The sequence below is a fragment of the Taudactylus pleione genome, unplaced genomic scaffold, assembly GCF_031769625.1.
Source record: "Taudactylus pleione unplaced genomic scaffold, aTauple2 ptg000085l, whole genome shotgun sequence".
Classification (NCBI taxonomy): Eukaryota; Metazoa; Chordata; class Amphibia; order Anura; family Myobatrachidae; genus Taudactylus; species Taudactylus pleione.
In genome coordinates this window covers 6,657,316-6,675,705 of record NW_028284487.1, presented here as the reverse complement: position 1 = coordinate 6,675,705, position 18,390 = coordinate 6,657,316, and the positions used below count along the sequence as shown (strand labels likewise).

Sequence of the window (18,390 nt, the reverse complement as noted above, 5' to 3'; positions counted from 1 at the left end):
TGTTGGTTGGTATGCTAACACTCCCCCTTTCCCTACCCTAATCCTCCCTCCCCGGTGCCTGACCTTAACCTCCACCCTAGTGTCTAAACCTAACCTCCGCCTCCCCGCACTCTAAACCTAACCCTTTCCCCTTAATGCCTAACCCTAAACCTCCCCCTAGTGCCTAATCTCTACTTACCGTTTGTATCCCGGCAATCGGGATTCCATCGCCGGTAATTTAAGCATCGGCATCCCAACCACTGGTATGCCGAACGTATTCCCTTAAACATTATTTTGGGGATACAGAAAAATTTATGTAATGTGATTTTTAATTGTTTTTAAGCTTCAAAAATAAGTTTCAAAAATATTGGGAAAAACACTTTGCCAGTTCAAACTACTAGTTTTACCATCTACCCCCAAAATATGTGTCCCACATAATTACTTTGTTAAGCTTTTTTAGGAAAATCAACTGAAAATGACGTAATTATTGGCCAAATTATGCTACTTAAATGCCTCCAAGTACATGATTATTGATAGGGAGGGGTCTACCAAAGGTTCTGCACTGAGACCTGACATTTTTATCTTAAAGATTTTTCCCTACCTTTCATCTACTCAGGTGCTGAGAACTCCCACTGAGACCAGCGTTAACTTAATAAGGATTTCTAATTGTATAGGAAAAAGCCACGGCTGCGGGTTTTTGATCCACGTTAATGGAACCTGAGGCTAATTGAATTCAGGCCTCAATGAAAGTTTTTTTTTTTTTTTTTTCTCTCCTTGTTTGGTTCTTTGTACTATATAAACTTAATGAGGAACTGGGTTTTCGGAAAACACGTATAGGTAACCTGTAAATCACCCACTTGTAAACTGTATTTTCATGCAAACTAAAAATCCTGGGTGAAATTTGAGCGCAGGGAAAAAGACTGAAGACTGGCTTCATAATGCTGGTTAAAATCTGTGTGTACACTATAATGTATTTATTAATCTTTATATAGAGGCAATGTATTAGTATTATGCAGCACTTTACAAAGAATGTTTCATAATTCAATGAAGATGTTCTGTCAGTCTTAAAATGAAGCACACAGCACACTGTTTGTCATTCAATTGTCTCTTTATAATATCAAATAAAAAAACACACACTTTGTAAAAGACCAGGACTTTACATCACCAGCCCAACACAAATCTGTTTGCCATACACATTAGAAAAATTATACTTATAAATATGTATATTTATAACTGTACATTTTCTTTTCTTTTTTTTTTTCTACTATTTTCACCATTTCTCTCCAACGTTTTGAAAAACAGCATTTCAGGAAAAAATATCCTTATACTTAAATCGTAGCAAAATCCTACGTCATCTTTTATGGCACTCCACAGCACCATAATTTTGATATATATATATTTTTTTTTTCTATGCTTCTTATAAGCATTATTCACTTTTTATATGTAGAGGTTTAATTTTACTTTGAACACTACACCATCATTTTAAAGGTGCAAGTATACAAAATGATATATAGATATGTATATATCTATATGTATGTATTTTGAATCAAAAAGGCACAGTTCAGCTGTGTACCAATGCTCTAAAACCTATTCAGTGAGCCATATTTTCATGGCAATATAATAAATTCAGATTGCTAATTGTCACATTTCTGCACCAAATATATCTGTGAAATTTTATAATTAATATTTAAAAACTGGAAAGCAGCGTTGCTATGCACGATGCATATACATTTAAGGGACATACTGCTATTATTTGTGCGTTTTTTTTTCCTTCAACATAACAGAATAAGATTAGCAATATTGCCCGATATGTGTAGCCTTTGTTAGTCTCATGAAATATCTGTCTGGGATTAATGTAACCCCAGTCTTTACTGCACTCCAGGAATTAGATATTTGATATTTTTTTATATTTAAAATGTAAATATACTGAAATCAACAAAACTTTTAAACAGAACCAAGATAAGGGGGAGTTACTTGTCCTTGTTTTCTACTACAGTAGAATAAAGGTATTGGGAAAAACTTAAACAAATGCAGGTAGTTAGTAAAGGTATTAATCCAAAATCACAATTAGTAACTGTGGGACTGGTAAAATAAGGGCGCGAATGTAATTCGAATATGAATGTGATCCTGTTAACCTATATAAACAGAACTGGGAGTTTGCATTTTTTTCGTCTTTCTAACAGTCAATTTGACACATCTGGCCAATGACATAAATAATTTGTAAAACAAACCACCTACTATCTCATGTATTATTGAATATGAAATGCTAATACAAAGTGACAGGTCAACATACATTTTTCTGCTACGCCAATGTTCGATAAATTTTTTGTGCTTTGAAATTGTATGATAAATTTGTTAATTTGAGGATCACCAAATACAGCCTCTAAATCTTTCTTTTACATACCCCTTCTCAAATAATATTAAATACCTGGGCTGTTTATAAGATGGTGTGCTGTAACTCATTGCAACCAAGTATGTGGTCTTCACAGTCTTGTATGCTTAGGATAATGAAAGCTGATAGGTTGCTATGGGTTACAGCATATTATACTTGCATTATTTTATTTAAATTATTATAACCAATGCTAAATCCTGCAATTAATGGCAGTTTGATGCAGTTCATGATACTAGGGGGAAGTAATGCTTTGTAAGGCGTTATGAGCAATTCTTCTTCGGGACACATGGGAATTTAACTTTTAAATTGTTTTCAATTCAGGAAACATATAAATACCATATATCAAGTTTTAGTTTCACTACGAGTGAATACATTTTTTTGTTATGTAAGACTACTTACAACTTCCTTACACAATAGACACCTTTTTTCTCTTTCTGTTCAATTCTGCAAACCCTTTTTTGTATAAATAGACATGTTGTACAAAACTTTCAAAACAATGGCCCATCACATTTTTTACATTTAAATAAATGTTTTCTGTTGGTAATTTTTTTTGTTTTAAAGGTTTACAATTTTATGAAGTACAGTGTTTAACTGTTTTCTGATTTGATTATTTCATACATCCTGGGTACAGAATGTTAGCTGCTTAAGATGGGCCATTGCTTTTCACTATTATTTTCAAATGAAAACAAAAGAGAGCTCTTGTATCATGTAAACGTGCACAAAATCCAGAAAAAAGAGAGTAGAGGAATGAAAGAGAAAAAGGGAACGAAACAGTTTTGCGATGAATGGGAGAGTTGAACGACGCAGAAAGTCGTTCTTTCTACCCATTTTGTGCGTCTTGTTTTGTTCTTAATAAGGCAGGAAAAATCTGCTCAGAATATGACAATATGCCATACATATCGAAGTAAGTCACAGACTTATTTCAAAACGAAGGTTTTCCACTTCCATCTGCAGAAAGAATGAAAGAGAGAATTAGTAAATTTTTGCTACATTTAGCACTTTAGACCTTATCAGTAATAATTTCAAAATTTCCTGGTTTCCACATATATTTAATATTAACATTGTAACCAAAAAATATTGTTGTGACCATAATCTATTATACATCAATGAACATCTGATAGTCTAGTTTTAGGACTTATTTCATATTTTTTATAATGATCTAACATGTAAACTGGCATAGCTCTTATTAATAGCTCACCTTGATGGAAGCCGTCTTGCAGCTGAAACTGGAGTTGATACAACTCATCATTAAACCGGTCACATTGAATCTCTGAGGCACCTGCCTCAAGGTCTGTTTTATAGGACATCAGTTCCTCTAAAAAGTTACATTCTTCTGGCGACAGATCAGTCGTCACGTTCGAAGTTATGGATGGAGATAAGGAGAGGTCCCCTCCTACTTCATCCTCTTCCATGGGGCTGCAGGGAGACCCCGTGGCTGCAAAAGGTGGTGAATCAGGGAAGTCTTTGAAAAGGCTGCATACCGTATGGCTACCAGTGGTGACAGATTGGTCTTGACATGCCAAGAACAGAGAAAGGTCAATGCTCTTCCAGGATCGAGGAAAATTAAGACTAATATCTGTATCTTGAAGACTGGTAGGGAGGGAAACACTTCGGCATGCCAGTCCATGACCACTCAATGCCATGCTCTCAGAGCATGGGATATCTTTAGTAGCCACATTACTGAAGACATTGGCCAAAGAGCCAATCTGTTTGACCAAGAGATCTATCTCATTCTTCTCTTGTTCTGAATACCTGAAGATTGCTTGGTTGATGGGTGATGTTTCTGGGGTCACTAACCCATCGGGAAGCATTGGCAGATCCACAAAGAGAGGGCCAGGGATTTCTGGTACTGTCATCACTGTGCAGTCTCCTCCATCCCCAGGGCTATCTGGAGTTGGGGGCAGCTTCTCATAGAGGGAGCTGCAATAGGAGTAATACAGTTCTGGGTTTAGGGTAGTAGAGTCCTTTTCAGAAGATGTCTGAGGAACATTTTCTGGAGCCCCAAAAAGGAATGTACAGTTTTGGTGTGGAGTATATGGAGGAGTGCAGGTGAAATCTTTGGGAGGTACTGTCCCAACTTGATCTCTGCTCAAGTTCTGATCATATGGTGTTGGTTGATAAAGTGAAAAGAGAGATTGGTTTTCTAATTGTCCCTCAGCAGCAACAGCATCTTCCATAAGTGGTGTAGTATTCTGGCACATGATTGGGTCTTCTGGGCTGACAGACACAGGCTCTGAGAACTCAAAGGACTGACTGATGCTTGTAGGTGTATTTGTGAGGGGAGTGAAGACTTGGTCTGGGCTTGAAAGGTCTGCTGGGGAGAGTAGGGTCTCTTGGTATGAAGGAGGACCACCCACTGAGAATGTAAGTGGAGACTCCTCTGAAGTCAGCTGCTGTCTCAAGCACCAGGCTTCGGCCTCACTGTGAATGGTAAACAAGCTATGTATTAGATTACATTCATGAATTTGTATTATTTTCATATGTCCATGTGTAGCTAAATTATCAATAGAATGTGACTATGTAGACTAATCCATTTTACTTGCCATTAAAACTGCATAACTGTTGTAAATGTGTGTTTTGTGTGTGTGTATGTGTATATATTTAAAGTTCATAAAGTGCCTTACCTTATTATGTAGTTATATGAAGTAATTGGGGCTTCATTGTTCTCCAGTAACATGAGAGAATACACCCATATCCATTGTTGATCTTTTCTCTGCAGACGTAAAACCACTTCTGCTCTGCATTCAGTAGACTCACTTACTGCAGTGAAAGAACAGAAAGTTAGGCATGACAGGATTGAGGATTACCCAGAATACTGTTTTTTTTTGTTCATTCTTTCTTTCTGTCTCTACTACTAGATTTAATTTATTTTATCTATAACCATTTATTTTTCTTTAGCTATTTACTCCTTAATATAATTCTATCCATCTCACTTTATTCATTCTTGTGCATCTACCTTCAGTATTGTTCTTGTAATCCAGCTGATTTAAATACATTTCTGCTTCTCTATATCAATTTATTGTTCTATCATCTGCGTCCCTTCATTTCATCTCATTCCCAAAACCTTTGGTACAACTAATGTTTTCTTTGTACTGATTTTATTTTTTATAATAAAAAGTAACTTACGTAGTCTGTAATGCTGTGTGGACAGTTGGGTGAGATCTTCTGGATGAATTAGACTGTACCACGACTTGCTGACCAACTCATTCTTCTCATAACCTAAGTGCAAAATGGTACTGCAAAGAAAGTGTGAGAACATTTCGATTATCATCTGAGCAGTGAGCTTATCCCCTTTTACATGATGTGGATGATAAAATGAGATGTAATTGAGGTGTATATATTGAATATTTACCTCTCTGGCACATCAAGCACGGAAAGGTTCTTGGCATGATGACTCTCAAATAATTCTGCTAGGAAATGGTTGTTGGTTATTCTTGGCTTTGGGTCAAGAGGAATACAGAAGGCTGTGAAAACTGGATTAGATGACCAGTAGGTGCCAGATGGGGACTGCTGAAACATTCCTCTTATGAGGACGAGCTTGTTGCCAGCACTCTGTCTCCTGGCTGTCTTTGAAGTATTGAATCTGCACCTGAACATTCTCTCTAAAAATAAAATTATAAATAGTATTACATGTGGAATTGCACATTAAGACTAGCAAAATAATCTAGACAAATTTAAAACTCTCTTATAAACTAGTATCATTAATTTAAAATTCAGACTGTAAACACTCACAAAGAAATATTTTTTTAAGAGCTATATTATATTTCTCTTATGTTTTAGATGCACACAAAATCATGCATTACTTTCAAATAATACTTTTCCTATAAAGGCATTAATAAATCGTAAACACTTCAGCTGTTGCTGGGAATCCCAGAGACTTTATTAATCTTATAACCTATATATATAACCTAATTTCAGCACATGGTTAAAAAAAACCTTAAAATCAGACTCTTACCATTATCAAGAGAGGATGGGAGAGCCAACTGATTCCTCATGACAAAATGATCAGAGGGGTCAATGATGTCATAGATGCTATCTCCTTGAGCGACCAAATCAACCTGTTTAAGTAAAGACAATGGAGATGAGGCATTTTTTGTGATCAAATTTCAAAGTGATTAAAATCAATCTTACAATTTGCTATATTTATATTCACTGCACACTAATGAAATTTTCAGAGTCCATACAAAATAAAGACACATCTAAAACTGTGTATTAGTGTAAATAATAGAAAAATGTGAGAGATCTGTAGCCTGGCACATTCTAAATATCTGTTTTACTAAATAAAATCTTATTTAATGTAAAAAAAATTAAAGCTATAAAAATGTTTTATCATTTACAATCTTCAGCTATTTGTTTCTATGGTTATGACAGGTATAAAAGAACATGGTGTTGACTCACCATTGAATGTCCCAGATGATCAATCACGTTTTCTGATAAATATATTAGCTTCCCTTCACTTGTATAGGTTAGCAGAAATCCGGGAAGGTTGTGGACAAAATCTTGTAAGTCTTGGCTGGAAAGCAGACCTTCTAACTCATTCACCTGTTGATCTGTTGGATATACAGAAACAAGGAATTGTATTTAACATTAATGGATGTATTGTATTCTCACAACAACATATCACAATATTGTGTACCAGTGCTTTACATATGTACTGATTCCACTACTAGGAAGCTGTTTCAGAACCTTGGAGAGTAACTGAGCAAATTGATTATTCTGTGAATCAGCACCAAGGACAGCAGCAACAAAATAAAATAAAAAAACCACTACAGCTCCTTCACATCAGATAGAATAGAATGAAGTGTGATTATGTTACTCTCATATTAAATGGTTCTGTGTTTGAATTGTGTAGTCATTGATTTACACATAGAAGCAACAAGTGCAGACATGTTAGTAAATAGGAAGAGCATACTTGAAATTCCCTTAAAATATAGACTGTTTAGATGTCATGTGAATTTTTTTAAAGGTCAAGAAAGCTGCACAATTTACACAGAAATTAATGCCTATCCCAATACCGACATTGCAATAGGTAGTAGATGGTAATAGATTCCATTAAGTAAAACATCTTTTGATTATCGGTAAGATCTTACCTCTTGAGAAGAAAACAGACTTTCTGGTGTAAATACAAGCAAGCGACATGATATGAAGGTAGGATAGCCGCACTTTGTCACTTTCAGAGATAGGAAGGAGATCTTTCAAGTTTCGAATCTCTGCATTAATCTGGTCCCTTCTGGCTTTTGAGGCGCCTTTGGTAGACCTGTACATTTTGGATGGGGTCTCTGGGGTGCTGAGTAAGAGTCAGTCCAGAGAGCCCCTTTCTTCTTTTCTCTTCTCCTCTTCCGTTTCGCTGGTTGTCTTCTCTTTCTGATTAATGTGGTATTCCTCTTAGTTTTCCTGATGCCTGTCTCTGGATTCTGGTTTAAAGAACTGTAGCTCGTGGTTCTCTTTATATAGTAACTGAAGAATGTGTGGGCAGGTGAGACGCATGGGGAGGGGGAAAAATGTGGAGTTTATCATCAATGGGTTGCATGGTTAGGGAACTGCCTTTCTCTCCTATAACAGGCGAGCGTCATCAACTCTTACAGATGACGCTGAGCCATGGGAGAGAAGAGAAAGGAGGGGGTAGAGTATTGGGAGGGGGAGCAGGACAGAGAGAGATTTCTGCAAGGAGCCAAATATCACATTCTGTACCCAATTTGGAGAGAATTGCAGGCAAGCCTGAAAATACTGCATTTTTATAAAATATTGCAGTTCAGATCTAGAACATATATAATTTTAGGACCTCCATCTCTTTATTATGAATTTTCCCTATGTGGATAGCATGTGTATATACAGTGATAGTGATTATTAAATTACATGTATAGTTAAATATAAGGATCAGTCATAGTATTGACACTGAGTATAAATGCATGGGTATGCTCTCTGCTGCAAACCTTATAGATATATTGCAGATTATTTTGTATTTTGGTGGAAAGGTGTCTTCTATTGGAATTTCAACTATTTATCTTAAAATGACTATAGGTTTTAAAATCTCAACAAATAGATTTGGGTAGTGGATTGGGTTGACTAATATGTGATGTGCCTATTAATAGAACTGCATAATATTCTTTCTTTTTTTTTTTTAGAATGATTGTTCCTCATTTAAATAACTCTGCCTTTGAGTTCCCTCTCATCATTCATCCCACGCACTCCAGATTTGGTTATAAAAAAGCCAGCATAATTTCGTAGGATATGATTAATTTAGCAGTGTTTTCACCCCCTGCATTTTCTCCGTCATCTGTAAATAGGTATCTGATCCTGATTTTCCTGTCTTTCTATATATTTATGTCTCTGTCACCCTCTCTCTCTCTCTTGCTCTCTCCCTCTCTCTCTCCCTTTTATTGTTGAAAGGGTAGTTAGATGTAGGTTGCAGTGACGACACTGTTTTGTGAATGACGGCTGCTTTTTTGCATACTCCCTGTGTTTTCTCCATATTTGGTAAGGGCTTAGTATACAGCAGAATTAACTGTATACTGCCTCAGCTTCCAGTGAGCTGTGTTCTGAAATGCTTCAAAGTGGAGCTATTTTTATACTCTACAGCTTTGGTGCGTATACTGTTGATAAACAGCTCACAGTTTCAAGGTTCAAGCTTAAGATAAGAGACTCTTGATATGGGTTACTGCCATTGTGCTTTATAAACCCATTATGCCTTGTAGGGCTTTAGGGAATGTATGATAGAAAGGAAAAGAGAAGCAAAATAAATGAATACACTCTGATTTACCTCAAATAATAAAATGAAACTTAACAAAATGCTATTCTTATACTATATTATTAGACTTCGCACCCATATTCGTATCCTTCCCCTACATCTTTGCTTGGTCCCCTTCTTGACCTAGCACTATTTACATTTGTGTCAATCGTTTCCTAGACCACATAATATAATCAATAAAGTGAGTAGACTTTGTTTTATAAGTTGTGATTAGGAATAATCAGGTGTAAATAGAAAGACTTTGGGCTAAATGTAATAGGGTGCTAGTTTTGAATATATGCGAGTATAGAGCTATACTCACACATTTTTAGAACGAATCCTATGTATTAGGGTGCGAGAATATGCAAACTTGCATGCTTTCCACACCCCCGCAAGTTCCCAAGTCAATTGTGGCAACCGCTCTTTGGCTGAGAGAGGCGGAAGCTCGCCTATCTCAGCCAATGAATATTCAGCCAATGCATTTCTATGTGAAATGCAGTGGCTGAGCTATCATTCAGGAAGTACCACCCTTAGAGGTCGGTACTTATGTCCATTGGTCCGCATTTTTTTAATATTTTTGTTTTCAGAAGATGATGGGTGTCTATATGAAAAGAAGAAATGGATAACAGCGCTAATATGGGGCGTATTATCCAACATATAAGAAGGTAACTGGTATTCAACAGTCTGCTGACTGTAATATCCCACTCCTGTGGGGATCACTGTTGGAAGGATATATATAGGGTGGATATGTCCCGGTATAATGTCCAGCAAATCAATTAAAGAGACGTTACCATTCCTGGTGATATTAGCAAGATGTCCTTGCAATAATGTATCCTCGTGCAGAGGGATAATCCAGTGGTGTCTCTAGGTGGAGTAGCGGCTGGTCCGGATGTGTTGGTAATATTCAAAATAGTCCCTTTTTCCTTTAGATCCCCACAGGAGTGGGATATTACAGTCAGCAGACTGTTGAATACCAGTTACCTTCTTATATGTTGTTTTAAATTTATTTGTATGATTATTCCAGGAGAGGAGCAACATTGGAAGCATATATATTGACCAAAATAAGGTACCTGCCATCCGGGTCTGGCACAGTATTTAAAATGGAGTAATGCAGATTTCTGTGGAAAAGAATGGCCAAGCCTCTGACTTTTCTGGAGTATCTCGCTGTCACACATTCTCCTATCCATGGAGCCCATAATGTGGAACCACCACCCTCTAACCAGTGTTTCTCTTGAAGAAACATGATGTCTTGACAAAACTGTTTTCAATGGTTGGCTAACCTTTTCCTCTTAATGGCAAATTCAAACCTCCCACATTCCAAGAAATCATTTTAATTTAGCACTTGGAATGGCTTTTACTAGCGAACTTGCACCATCAGCCATGCTCAACCAATACCTAATTTAGGGAAATGGAAAGTAGAATCTGGTATCACATAATCTAGCTGTTCTCCGTCCCAGCCTGCGGAGAGAGCATCAACCCTCCTACCCCCCGCCATGGGTGCAGGATCCCCCCGAGGAGAGCAGGGAAATGGATATCCATTTAAATGAAAGGTCATAACAATAGGAGTGTGGGGAGATTAGAGGCCATCATGCTTTTATTTGTTCAGGAATATCAACTTGTAGTAGTAGGTAATGTACTTTCCTAGCCCTTTCTCTCTTCCCAGATCCACAGAACACAATTACAGACAGCATTTGGGGAAAGTTACGGGTAGTGTCGAATAAAAATGCAGGTGTGTTACGACTGTTTTTGGGGCGTGTCACATCCTGCATCTATGTTCCTGTACTCAGTAAACATGGCTCTGGCGTCTCATTTCCTGCAGCCATTCTGCAAGACCATAGAGTTACTCAGGACTGCTCACATCAAAAAATCGCCAAACAAAGCTTCATCTTTGTATGCAGATGCTTGGATTTGCAAAGATGCTGGTGGGCATCACAATACATATCTTGCAGGGTGCGACATGCCAAAAAAAAGTAAATGTAATGCGTGTGCTTTACAGGTAATTCTAATACTTGGCCCGGGGATATGTTAGGTGCATGTGAGCTCGGGTAGCATCACGGATACAAGCACATCTCACGTTAGACGTACTAATTTGTCGAGTAAAATCATATGCTACAATATTATCATAATTATTCTAATGTATTGCCTGTTAATGAATGTCCTCAGTCTATTACTGTATTAATAATGACTTTGGGCAGGGTGGGTGTACCTGTCAGGTGGACTCCCACCCCCCTTAGCTTACATGAAGCTGAGGACTGCGGGGTACCTATGATGTAATAAAAGCATGGAAGAGGTTAAACTTGGAAGGTTCTCTTAACCAAGAAAGCTGAACCCCTTAGTGACAGTGATGGACAACCCATTGTTCCTTGGACCTAATTAGGTTATGTGGCACCACATTAGCAGAGGTGAGGGGATTAATACTACTTCAATAATGGTGTTATGATCAGCCCCTTTATTTTAACAGTCCAATAAGGATGAGTTGGTAATGCCCAGGGCAATTACATTGGAAAAGACTGGCATTGGTTATGTACAGTCAGTATGGGTGTGTTACAAGTCGCGGTCATGACTTATGTCTTTCTAGTAAATGTACCTTTTTCTGGCAGTATGGTTCCAGTTCCGGCGGTTGCTAGGTGATCTGGACGCCGCAGGATGTCACATGCTGTCCACAACACAGCATGATTGGTTCATTCCTCTATTTGTGCACGCTGGCCTTTTGCTGCCTTGCCGACTATAGCATTCCTTGTGGATTTCTCAGCTCTGCTGCATGGTCAGCATTCTCATCTCTCCTGATTGTAGTTCAAGCTGCTCCACTGGCTCTCTAGTCACTCCGTCACCTTCCAAGCTGCTTCCGGCTTCCAAGCCGCTCCATCGTCTCTCCAGCCACTCCGTCAGCCTCCAAGCTGCTACCGGCTCTCAAAGCAGCATCACTGGCCTCCAAGCCACTTCATCAACTCTTCAAATTGTACTACCGGCTTTAGTCACACCATCGGCGTACAAAGCCGCATCACAGGCTTCCAAGCCACTTCATCAACTCTTCAAACTGTACTACCAGCTTTAGCTGCAAAATCGATTCTCAAAGCTGCATCACTGGCCTCCAAGCCACTGCAGCAACTCTTCAAATTGTACTACCCGCTTTAGCCACACCATCATTGTACAAAACCGCACCATCGCTCTCAAAGCCGCATCACTGGCTTCCAAGCCACTTCATCAACTCTTCAAATTGTACTACAGGCTTTAGCCGCACCATCGGTGTACAAAGCCGCACCATCAGCTCTCAAAGCTGCATCACTGGCTTCCAAGCCACTGCATCAACTCTGCAAATTGTACTACCGGCTTTAGCAGCACCATCGGCGTACAAAGCCGCACCATCGACTTCTTAGCTGCACTACTGACTTTTATCCTAGTTTCCAGTATCTCCCGCTATTCTCTGGTTTCCGAAGGTAATCAGTGTAAACCTCTACTACTTCGAGTATTAAGTCCAGCCGGCCACTTAAGTACCGGTGAACGTCTTCTAGTTCTACGGGAACAGCGGGTCGCTGTTAGTGGTGGAAGACCTCGCTAGCCAGGGTTCTAGGGGTTTACACGGAACAGCCTAGGAATCCGTAACAGGGTGCTGAATAGATGAGATATTACCCATCCATCTCCTGTAGTCTGCTCCATCCAGAGCTACGTGTGAGGTGGTGACCCTGGTGTGTCATTGGCTTGAATGAAAGGAGACCATTCCCTACCACATTGGTAGAGAGCATATTTTGCCAAGCATCAGGGATCCTCAAGATTACCCAAAATTCAGAGTTCAGCACAGAAGCGCCTGTGCTATGAACCTCTTATATTTGTTCTTTCTAGAAAGGGATTCCAGCATACAGGAATGTGGTTCACACTGCATTGCTAAGGTGACAGAACTGTTTAGATGGCTAAGGGCTCTTGGAGTTTCTGTATATAGTTATGTATACAGTAGTTGTATAGAGATTGGTTACTGTTTATATTATACGTAGTGTGCCATGTTATAAAGGTATCATGGTAACTTTCCTTTTATTTTTTTCCTGTGTTTCCTAGGTGCCGGGTAGGTCTGACCTCACACTAGACAAATAAGGCATACGTAATCCCAATATCCTCACAGGCAGGGCACATGAAAACAGTTCTTCTTGTGTCATCAAGCCACATGAGACTTCTGGTTATTCCTTTAGCGGAACCTATACAGATGTTTCACCTATTTAAAGAGAAACAGGCTTGTACGTATTCTATAGTACTGTGTCATTGAGGGTAACTTCGTTAGCTAATGCCCCATGAAATACAAAAAATACATGTTGCTTAGACACCAGCATGTGCACTGAGCCTGTTTGAGAGTAGAAGAGGGAGAAAAGGCCCAGGTGCATGTGTGTACAGCAGCCGGTTTAGGGAGCAGTACAGTTGTATAAGTAACCCATCTGAACGCAACATATGTCAGCACATTCCCCTTTAATGAATGATGTCCAGGCATTCCCTACATGGTTTAAGTTAAAAACATAGATTCTGTCTCTGACACAGAGGTGGGGTACATATTAACGGGAGCTGGCATGATAGAAGGCACTTTGAGCTTCATATTTTTAGGGGAAAGCCACATGTTATCTCTGAGACATAAATGAGGTACTGATCAACACTGTCAGCCTTATCGTTTTATTAGCTAAGACCTTACAAAAGTCAACTTGAGTTTTCATGCAAATATAGAGTTTTACTAGCATTGTCAACAGCAGGAACTGGTGGTTTTGGATGGTTTATGAAGTGGAAATAGGAAGTGGGGTTTTGAATGATATACAGAGTGAAAATAGCTAGTGAAGGTTCTGGATGATGTTGGCATATGGCTATGGCTTTACAAAGAGTAAAAGGCATGATGAGGTATCTGTAATGACCATCTGTGACCATACCCAGGGGAAAAGATCTTCCCAAGGCCCAATTTCATCTACACTTCCCTCAGTTGTAAACAGGTATATTTACAGTTTTTCCCTTCTTGCAATTTAGAGAACAGAGGGATTGACAACAGCACAGATTATGAAACTGCTCATATCAAGATTGATGACAAAGAAAGCATGTTTAATTTAACCTCTGGGTGGCAGCACCAGGCCCCCCTAAAGACTCATTACTTTTAGCGAACCTTACTTAGATCTGATAGAAATGGCGCAGCAGCAATCAACTGTCACTTGCAGTACAGCTGCCCACAATTGTACTTACATGAATCATTCATACGGAAACCATGATCTCCAGTCATGGCTATTCCCACACTCACAGGATAGGTCAGCTCAGTTGAGGACTTTGAGTGTTGATCTGCCATTTGCTATACGTACTTGGAGATCAGCTGAGCTGTACCAGGCAGGGTGTCATGGCTGCTGGTGTTTGGCGAGGGGCATTGGCTGCGCGTGGTTCTGTCTGGGCACATTGTCACTAGGCCTGGTGAGGTCTGGTGGTGTTTCCGTTCCGTTGGCATGGGTGCCTCCATCTTGCCTGCGGCCATGTAATTCTGGCTGTCCAATCCTGGTAGGTCATGTGCTTATTCCAGCCAGTCACAGCGCGGCACTGAGTATTTAGGAAGGTCCAGAGCCTTCCTTCCTTTGCCAGTGCAATGTGTTTCTTAGCTGTGGCTGAGAGAGAGTACCTGTGCCTTACCTGCCTACCTGTCTGTTACGCTACTAGCCTGAACCTTGCCTGCTCCAATCTGCTGGATTTACCCTGCACCCTCCACATACCTTTTACCTGCCTGCTGTTCCCTGCTGAACCTGCTGTTCCCTGCACCTTGCCTCCCTTCACTCCCAGCTGGACTGAATTACCTCAGCCTGCATTTGTCACATCTCACCATACCTGCATTCATTACAGCTCATCATACCTGCATTCTGTTTCAGCTCACCATACTTGTTTACTGGACTGTTCCTGCCTGTCACTAGCTGGACATTTTCCCATTAACCCCCACTACAGTTATCAAGTGCACTTTAGTGCTATACCTGGACTTTTGCCATTCCCATGTCTTCTAAGTCACCTATTAAAACTAGGGGTGTGCACCGGCCACTTTTCGTGTTTTGTGTTTTGGTTTTGGATCTGGATCTTTCTTCGTGTTTTGGATCTGGATTGGTTTTGCCAAAACCACCCTTCCGTGTTTTGGGTTCTGGGTTTTGTGTTTTGGATCTGTATTTTTTTTTTAAAAAGCATAAAAACAGCTAAAATCACAGAATTTGTTGGTTTCTCTGCTCCTATGCTATTATTAACCTCAATAACCTTAATTTCCACTCATTTCCAGTCTATTCTGAACACCTCACACCTCACAATAGTGTTTTCATGTCCAAAAGGTTGCACCGAGGTAGCTGGATGACTATGCTAAGCGACACGAGTGGGCGGCACAAACACGTGACCCATCTAGGAGTGACACTGCAGTGGCAGACAGGATGGCAGTTAGAAAAACTAGGCCCCAAACTGTACATAATGCAAAGAAAAAAAAGAAGTGCAAGATGGAATTGTCCTTGGGCCCTCCCACCCACCCTTATGTTGTATAAACAGGACATGCACACTTTAACAAATCAATCATTTCAGCGCCAGGGTCTGCCACACAACTGTGGCTGAAATGATTGGTTCGTTTGGGCCCCCACAAAACAAGCTGGCAATTAATGTGTCCCTGCACAAACTGGCTCTACGGAGGCAAGATGTCATCCTCATCCTCCTCATCCACCGATTCCTCACCCTCTTCAGTGTGTACATCCTCATCCTCACAAAGTATTAACTCGTCCCCACTTGAATCCACCACCACAGGTCCCTCTGTACCTTCTGGAGGCTGGTCTGCCTGGAAGAGCTGATAATTCATTTTGATGAACATCATCTTCTCCACATTCTGTGGAAGCAACCTCCTACGCCTTTCGCTGACAAGGTTCCCGGCTGCACTAAACACTCATTCGGAGTACACACTGGAGGGGGGGCAACTCAGGTAAAATAGAGCCAGCTTGTACAGGGGCCTCCAAATTGCCTCTTTTTCCTGCCAGTACAGGTATGGACTGTCTGACATGCCTACTTGGATGCTGTCACCGATGTAATCCTCCACCATTCTGTCAATGGTGACAGTATCATATGCAGTGACAGTAGACATGTCAGAAATTGTTGCCAGGTCCTTCAGTCCGGACCAGATGTCCAAACTTGGTCCTGCCTGCCCTGCATCACCGCCAGCGGGTTGCTTAGGATACCTAAGTTTTTTCCTGGCAGCCCCAGTTGCGGGAGAAAATGAAGAAGGAGCCGTTGACGTGTCACGTTCCGCTTCAGCTGACAGTGTGTTCACCAGCAGGTCTTTGCACCTCTGCAGGCTTGTGTCGGCCGGAAAGAGAGACACCACATAGGCTTTAAACCTAGGATCAAGCACGGTGGCCAAAATGTAGTGGTCTGATTTCAACAGATTGACCACCCTGGAATCCTGGCAAAGCGAATGAAGGGCTTCATCCACAAGTCCCACATGCCGAGCGGAATCGCTCCGTCTTAGCTCCTCCTTCACTTTCTCCAGCTGCTTCTGCAAAAGCCTGATGAGGGGAATGACCTGACTCAAGCTGGCTGTGTCTGAACTGACTTCACGTGTGGCAAGTTCGAAGGGCTGGAGAACCTTGCACAACACGGAAATCATTCTCCACTGCGCTTGAGTCAGGTGCATACCCTCTCCTTTGCCTATGTCATAGGTGGATGTATAGGCTTGTATGGCCTTTTGCTGCTCCTCCATCCTCTGAAGCATATAGAGGGTTGAGTTCCACCGCGTCACAACCTCTTGCTTCAGGTGATGGCGGGGCAGGTTCAAGAGTGTTTGCTGGCGCTCCAGTCTTCGGCACGCAGTCGCTGAATGGCGAAAGTGGCCAGAAATTTTTCGGGCCACCCAAAGCGTCTCCTGCACGCCCCTGTCGCTTTTCAGAAAATTCTGCACCACCAAGTTTATTGTGTGAGCAAAACATGGGACGTGCTGGAATTTGCCCAGATGTAATGCCCGCACAATATTGGTGGCGTTGTCAGATATCACAAATCCCCAGGAGAGTCTAAGTGGGGTAAGCCACTGGGCGATGATTTCCCTCAGTTTCTCTAAGAGGTTGTCGGCGGTGTGCCTCTTACTGAAACCGGTGATACACAGCGTAGCCTGCCTTGTAACGAGCTGGCGTTTCTGAGATGCTGCTACTGGTGACGCTGCTGCTGTTGCTGCGTAAGGTGATACATCTACCCAGTGGGCTGTCACAGTCATATAGTCCTTAGTCTGCCCTGTTCCACTTGTCCACATGTCCGTGGTTAAGTGGACATTGTGTACAACGGCATTTTTCAGGACACTGAGGACACTTTTTCTGACGTTTCTGTACAGTCTCGGTATCGCCTGCCTAGTGAAGTGGAATCTAGACGGGATTTGGAACCGGGGACACACTACCTCCATCAATTGTCTAAATCCCACTGCACTAATGGCGGATACCAGACGCACGTCTAACACCAACATAGCAGTCAAGGCCTCAGTTATACGTTTTGCTTCAGGATGACTGCTGTCGTACTTCATCCTCCTCGCTAAGGACTGTTGGAGGGTCAATTGTTTAGTAAAAGTAGTGGTGTTCCTACTTCCTCTCTGGGATGATGAACGACTCCCAGCAGCAGCAACAGCAGCAGCGGCAGCAGTAGGCGTAGCAATGCAGGATCCTCCAGAGGAATCCCGGATAGGAGAGTCAGTCATGCCAGTGACATGGCCTGCAGGACTACTTCCGATCCTGACTAAGGAGGAAATTGACGAGGAGGGAGTTGACGGTGTGGTTTGCAGGCGCTTGGATACAACAGGACAACGGGATTTAGGTGTCCCTGGACTGCTTACGGTCTTAGCCAAAGTTTCTGAACTTGACAGTAACTTTTTATGAACGCGCTGCAGGTGCCGTATAAGGGAGGATGTTCCTAGGTGGTTGACGTCCCTACCCCTACTTATTTCACCTTTACATATGGTACATATGGCAAGACAGTTGTTGTCCGGATTTGGATAGAAATATTGCCAGACCAAAGAGGTGGAATGTTTGGTCTTCTGCCCAGGCATGACCGTGATGGGCTTTTTCATCCCACGGACAACAACTGTCTCCCCCGGAGCCTGATTTAAACAAACCACATCACCATCAGAATCCTCCTCGCCAACTTCCTCCTCAGCGCCAGCTACACCAGTATCCTCATCCTGTTGTACTTCAACAGTGACATCTTCAATTTGCATATCAGCAAGTGGACTGTGGGTGCTCCTTTCAGCACTTGCAGGGGGCGTGCAAATGGTGGAAAGAGCCACCTCTTCATGTCCAGTGCT

The 18,390-nt window shown here is 41.1% G+C and overlaps 1 protein-coding gene across 2 annotated transcripts; it reads right to left on the bottom strand.

The window, feature by feature from the left end:
- Positions 1-1,068: 1,068 nt before the first annotated feature.
- NPAS4 (neuronal PAS domain protein 4) lies at positions 1,069-7,776 on the bottom strand. Of its 2 annotated transcripts, XM_088468429.1 has the most exons (8): positions 7,462-7,776; positions 6,770-6,921; positions 6,327-6,429; positions 5,724-5,973; positions 5,498-5,607; positions 4,996-5,131; positions 3,570-4,792; positions 1,069-3,319 (listed from the first exon to the last, which is right to left on the bottom strand). In XM_088468429.1, the coding sequence occupies exons 1-8, from the start codon at positions 7,634-7,636 to the stop codon at positions 3,294-3,296; spliced, it is 2,175 nt and encodes a 724-aa protein (XP_088324555.1). In that variant the 5' UTR covers positions 7,637-7,776; the 3' UTR covers positions 1,069-3,293. The 2 variants fall into 2 exon arrangements, with proteins under 2 accessions (XP_088324555.1, XP_088324554.1); XM_088468428.1 differs by having other exon boundaries at positions 1,069-4,792.
- Positions 7,777-18,390: the final 10,614 nt, after the last annotated feature.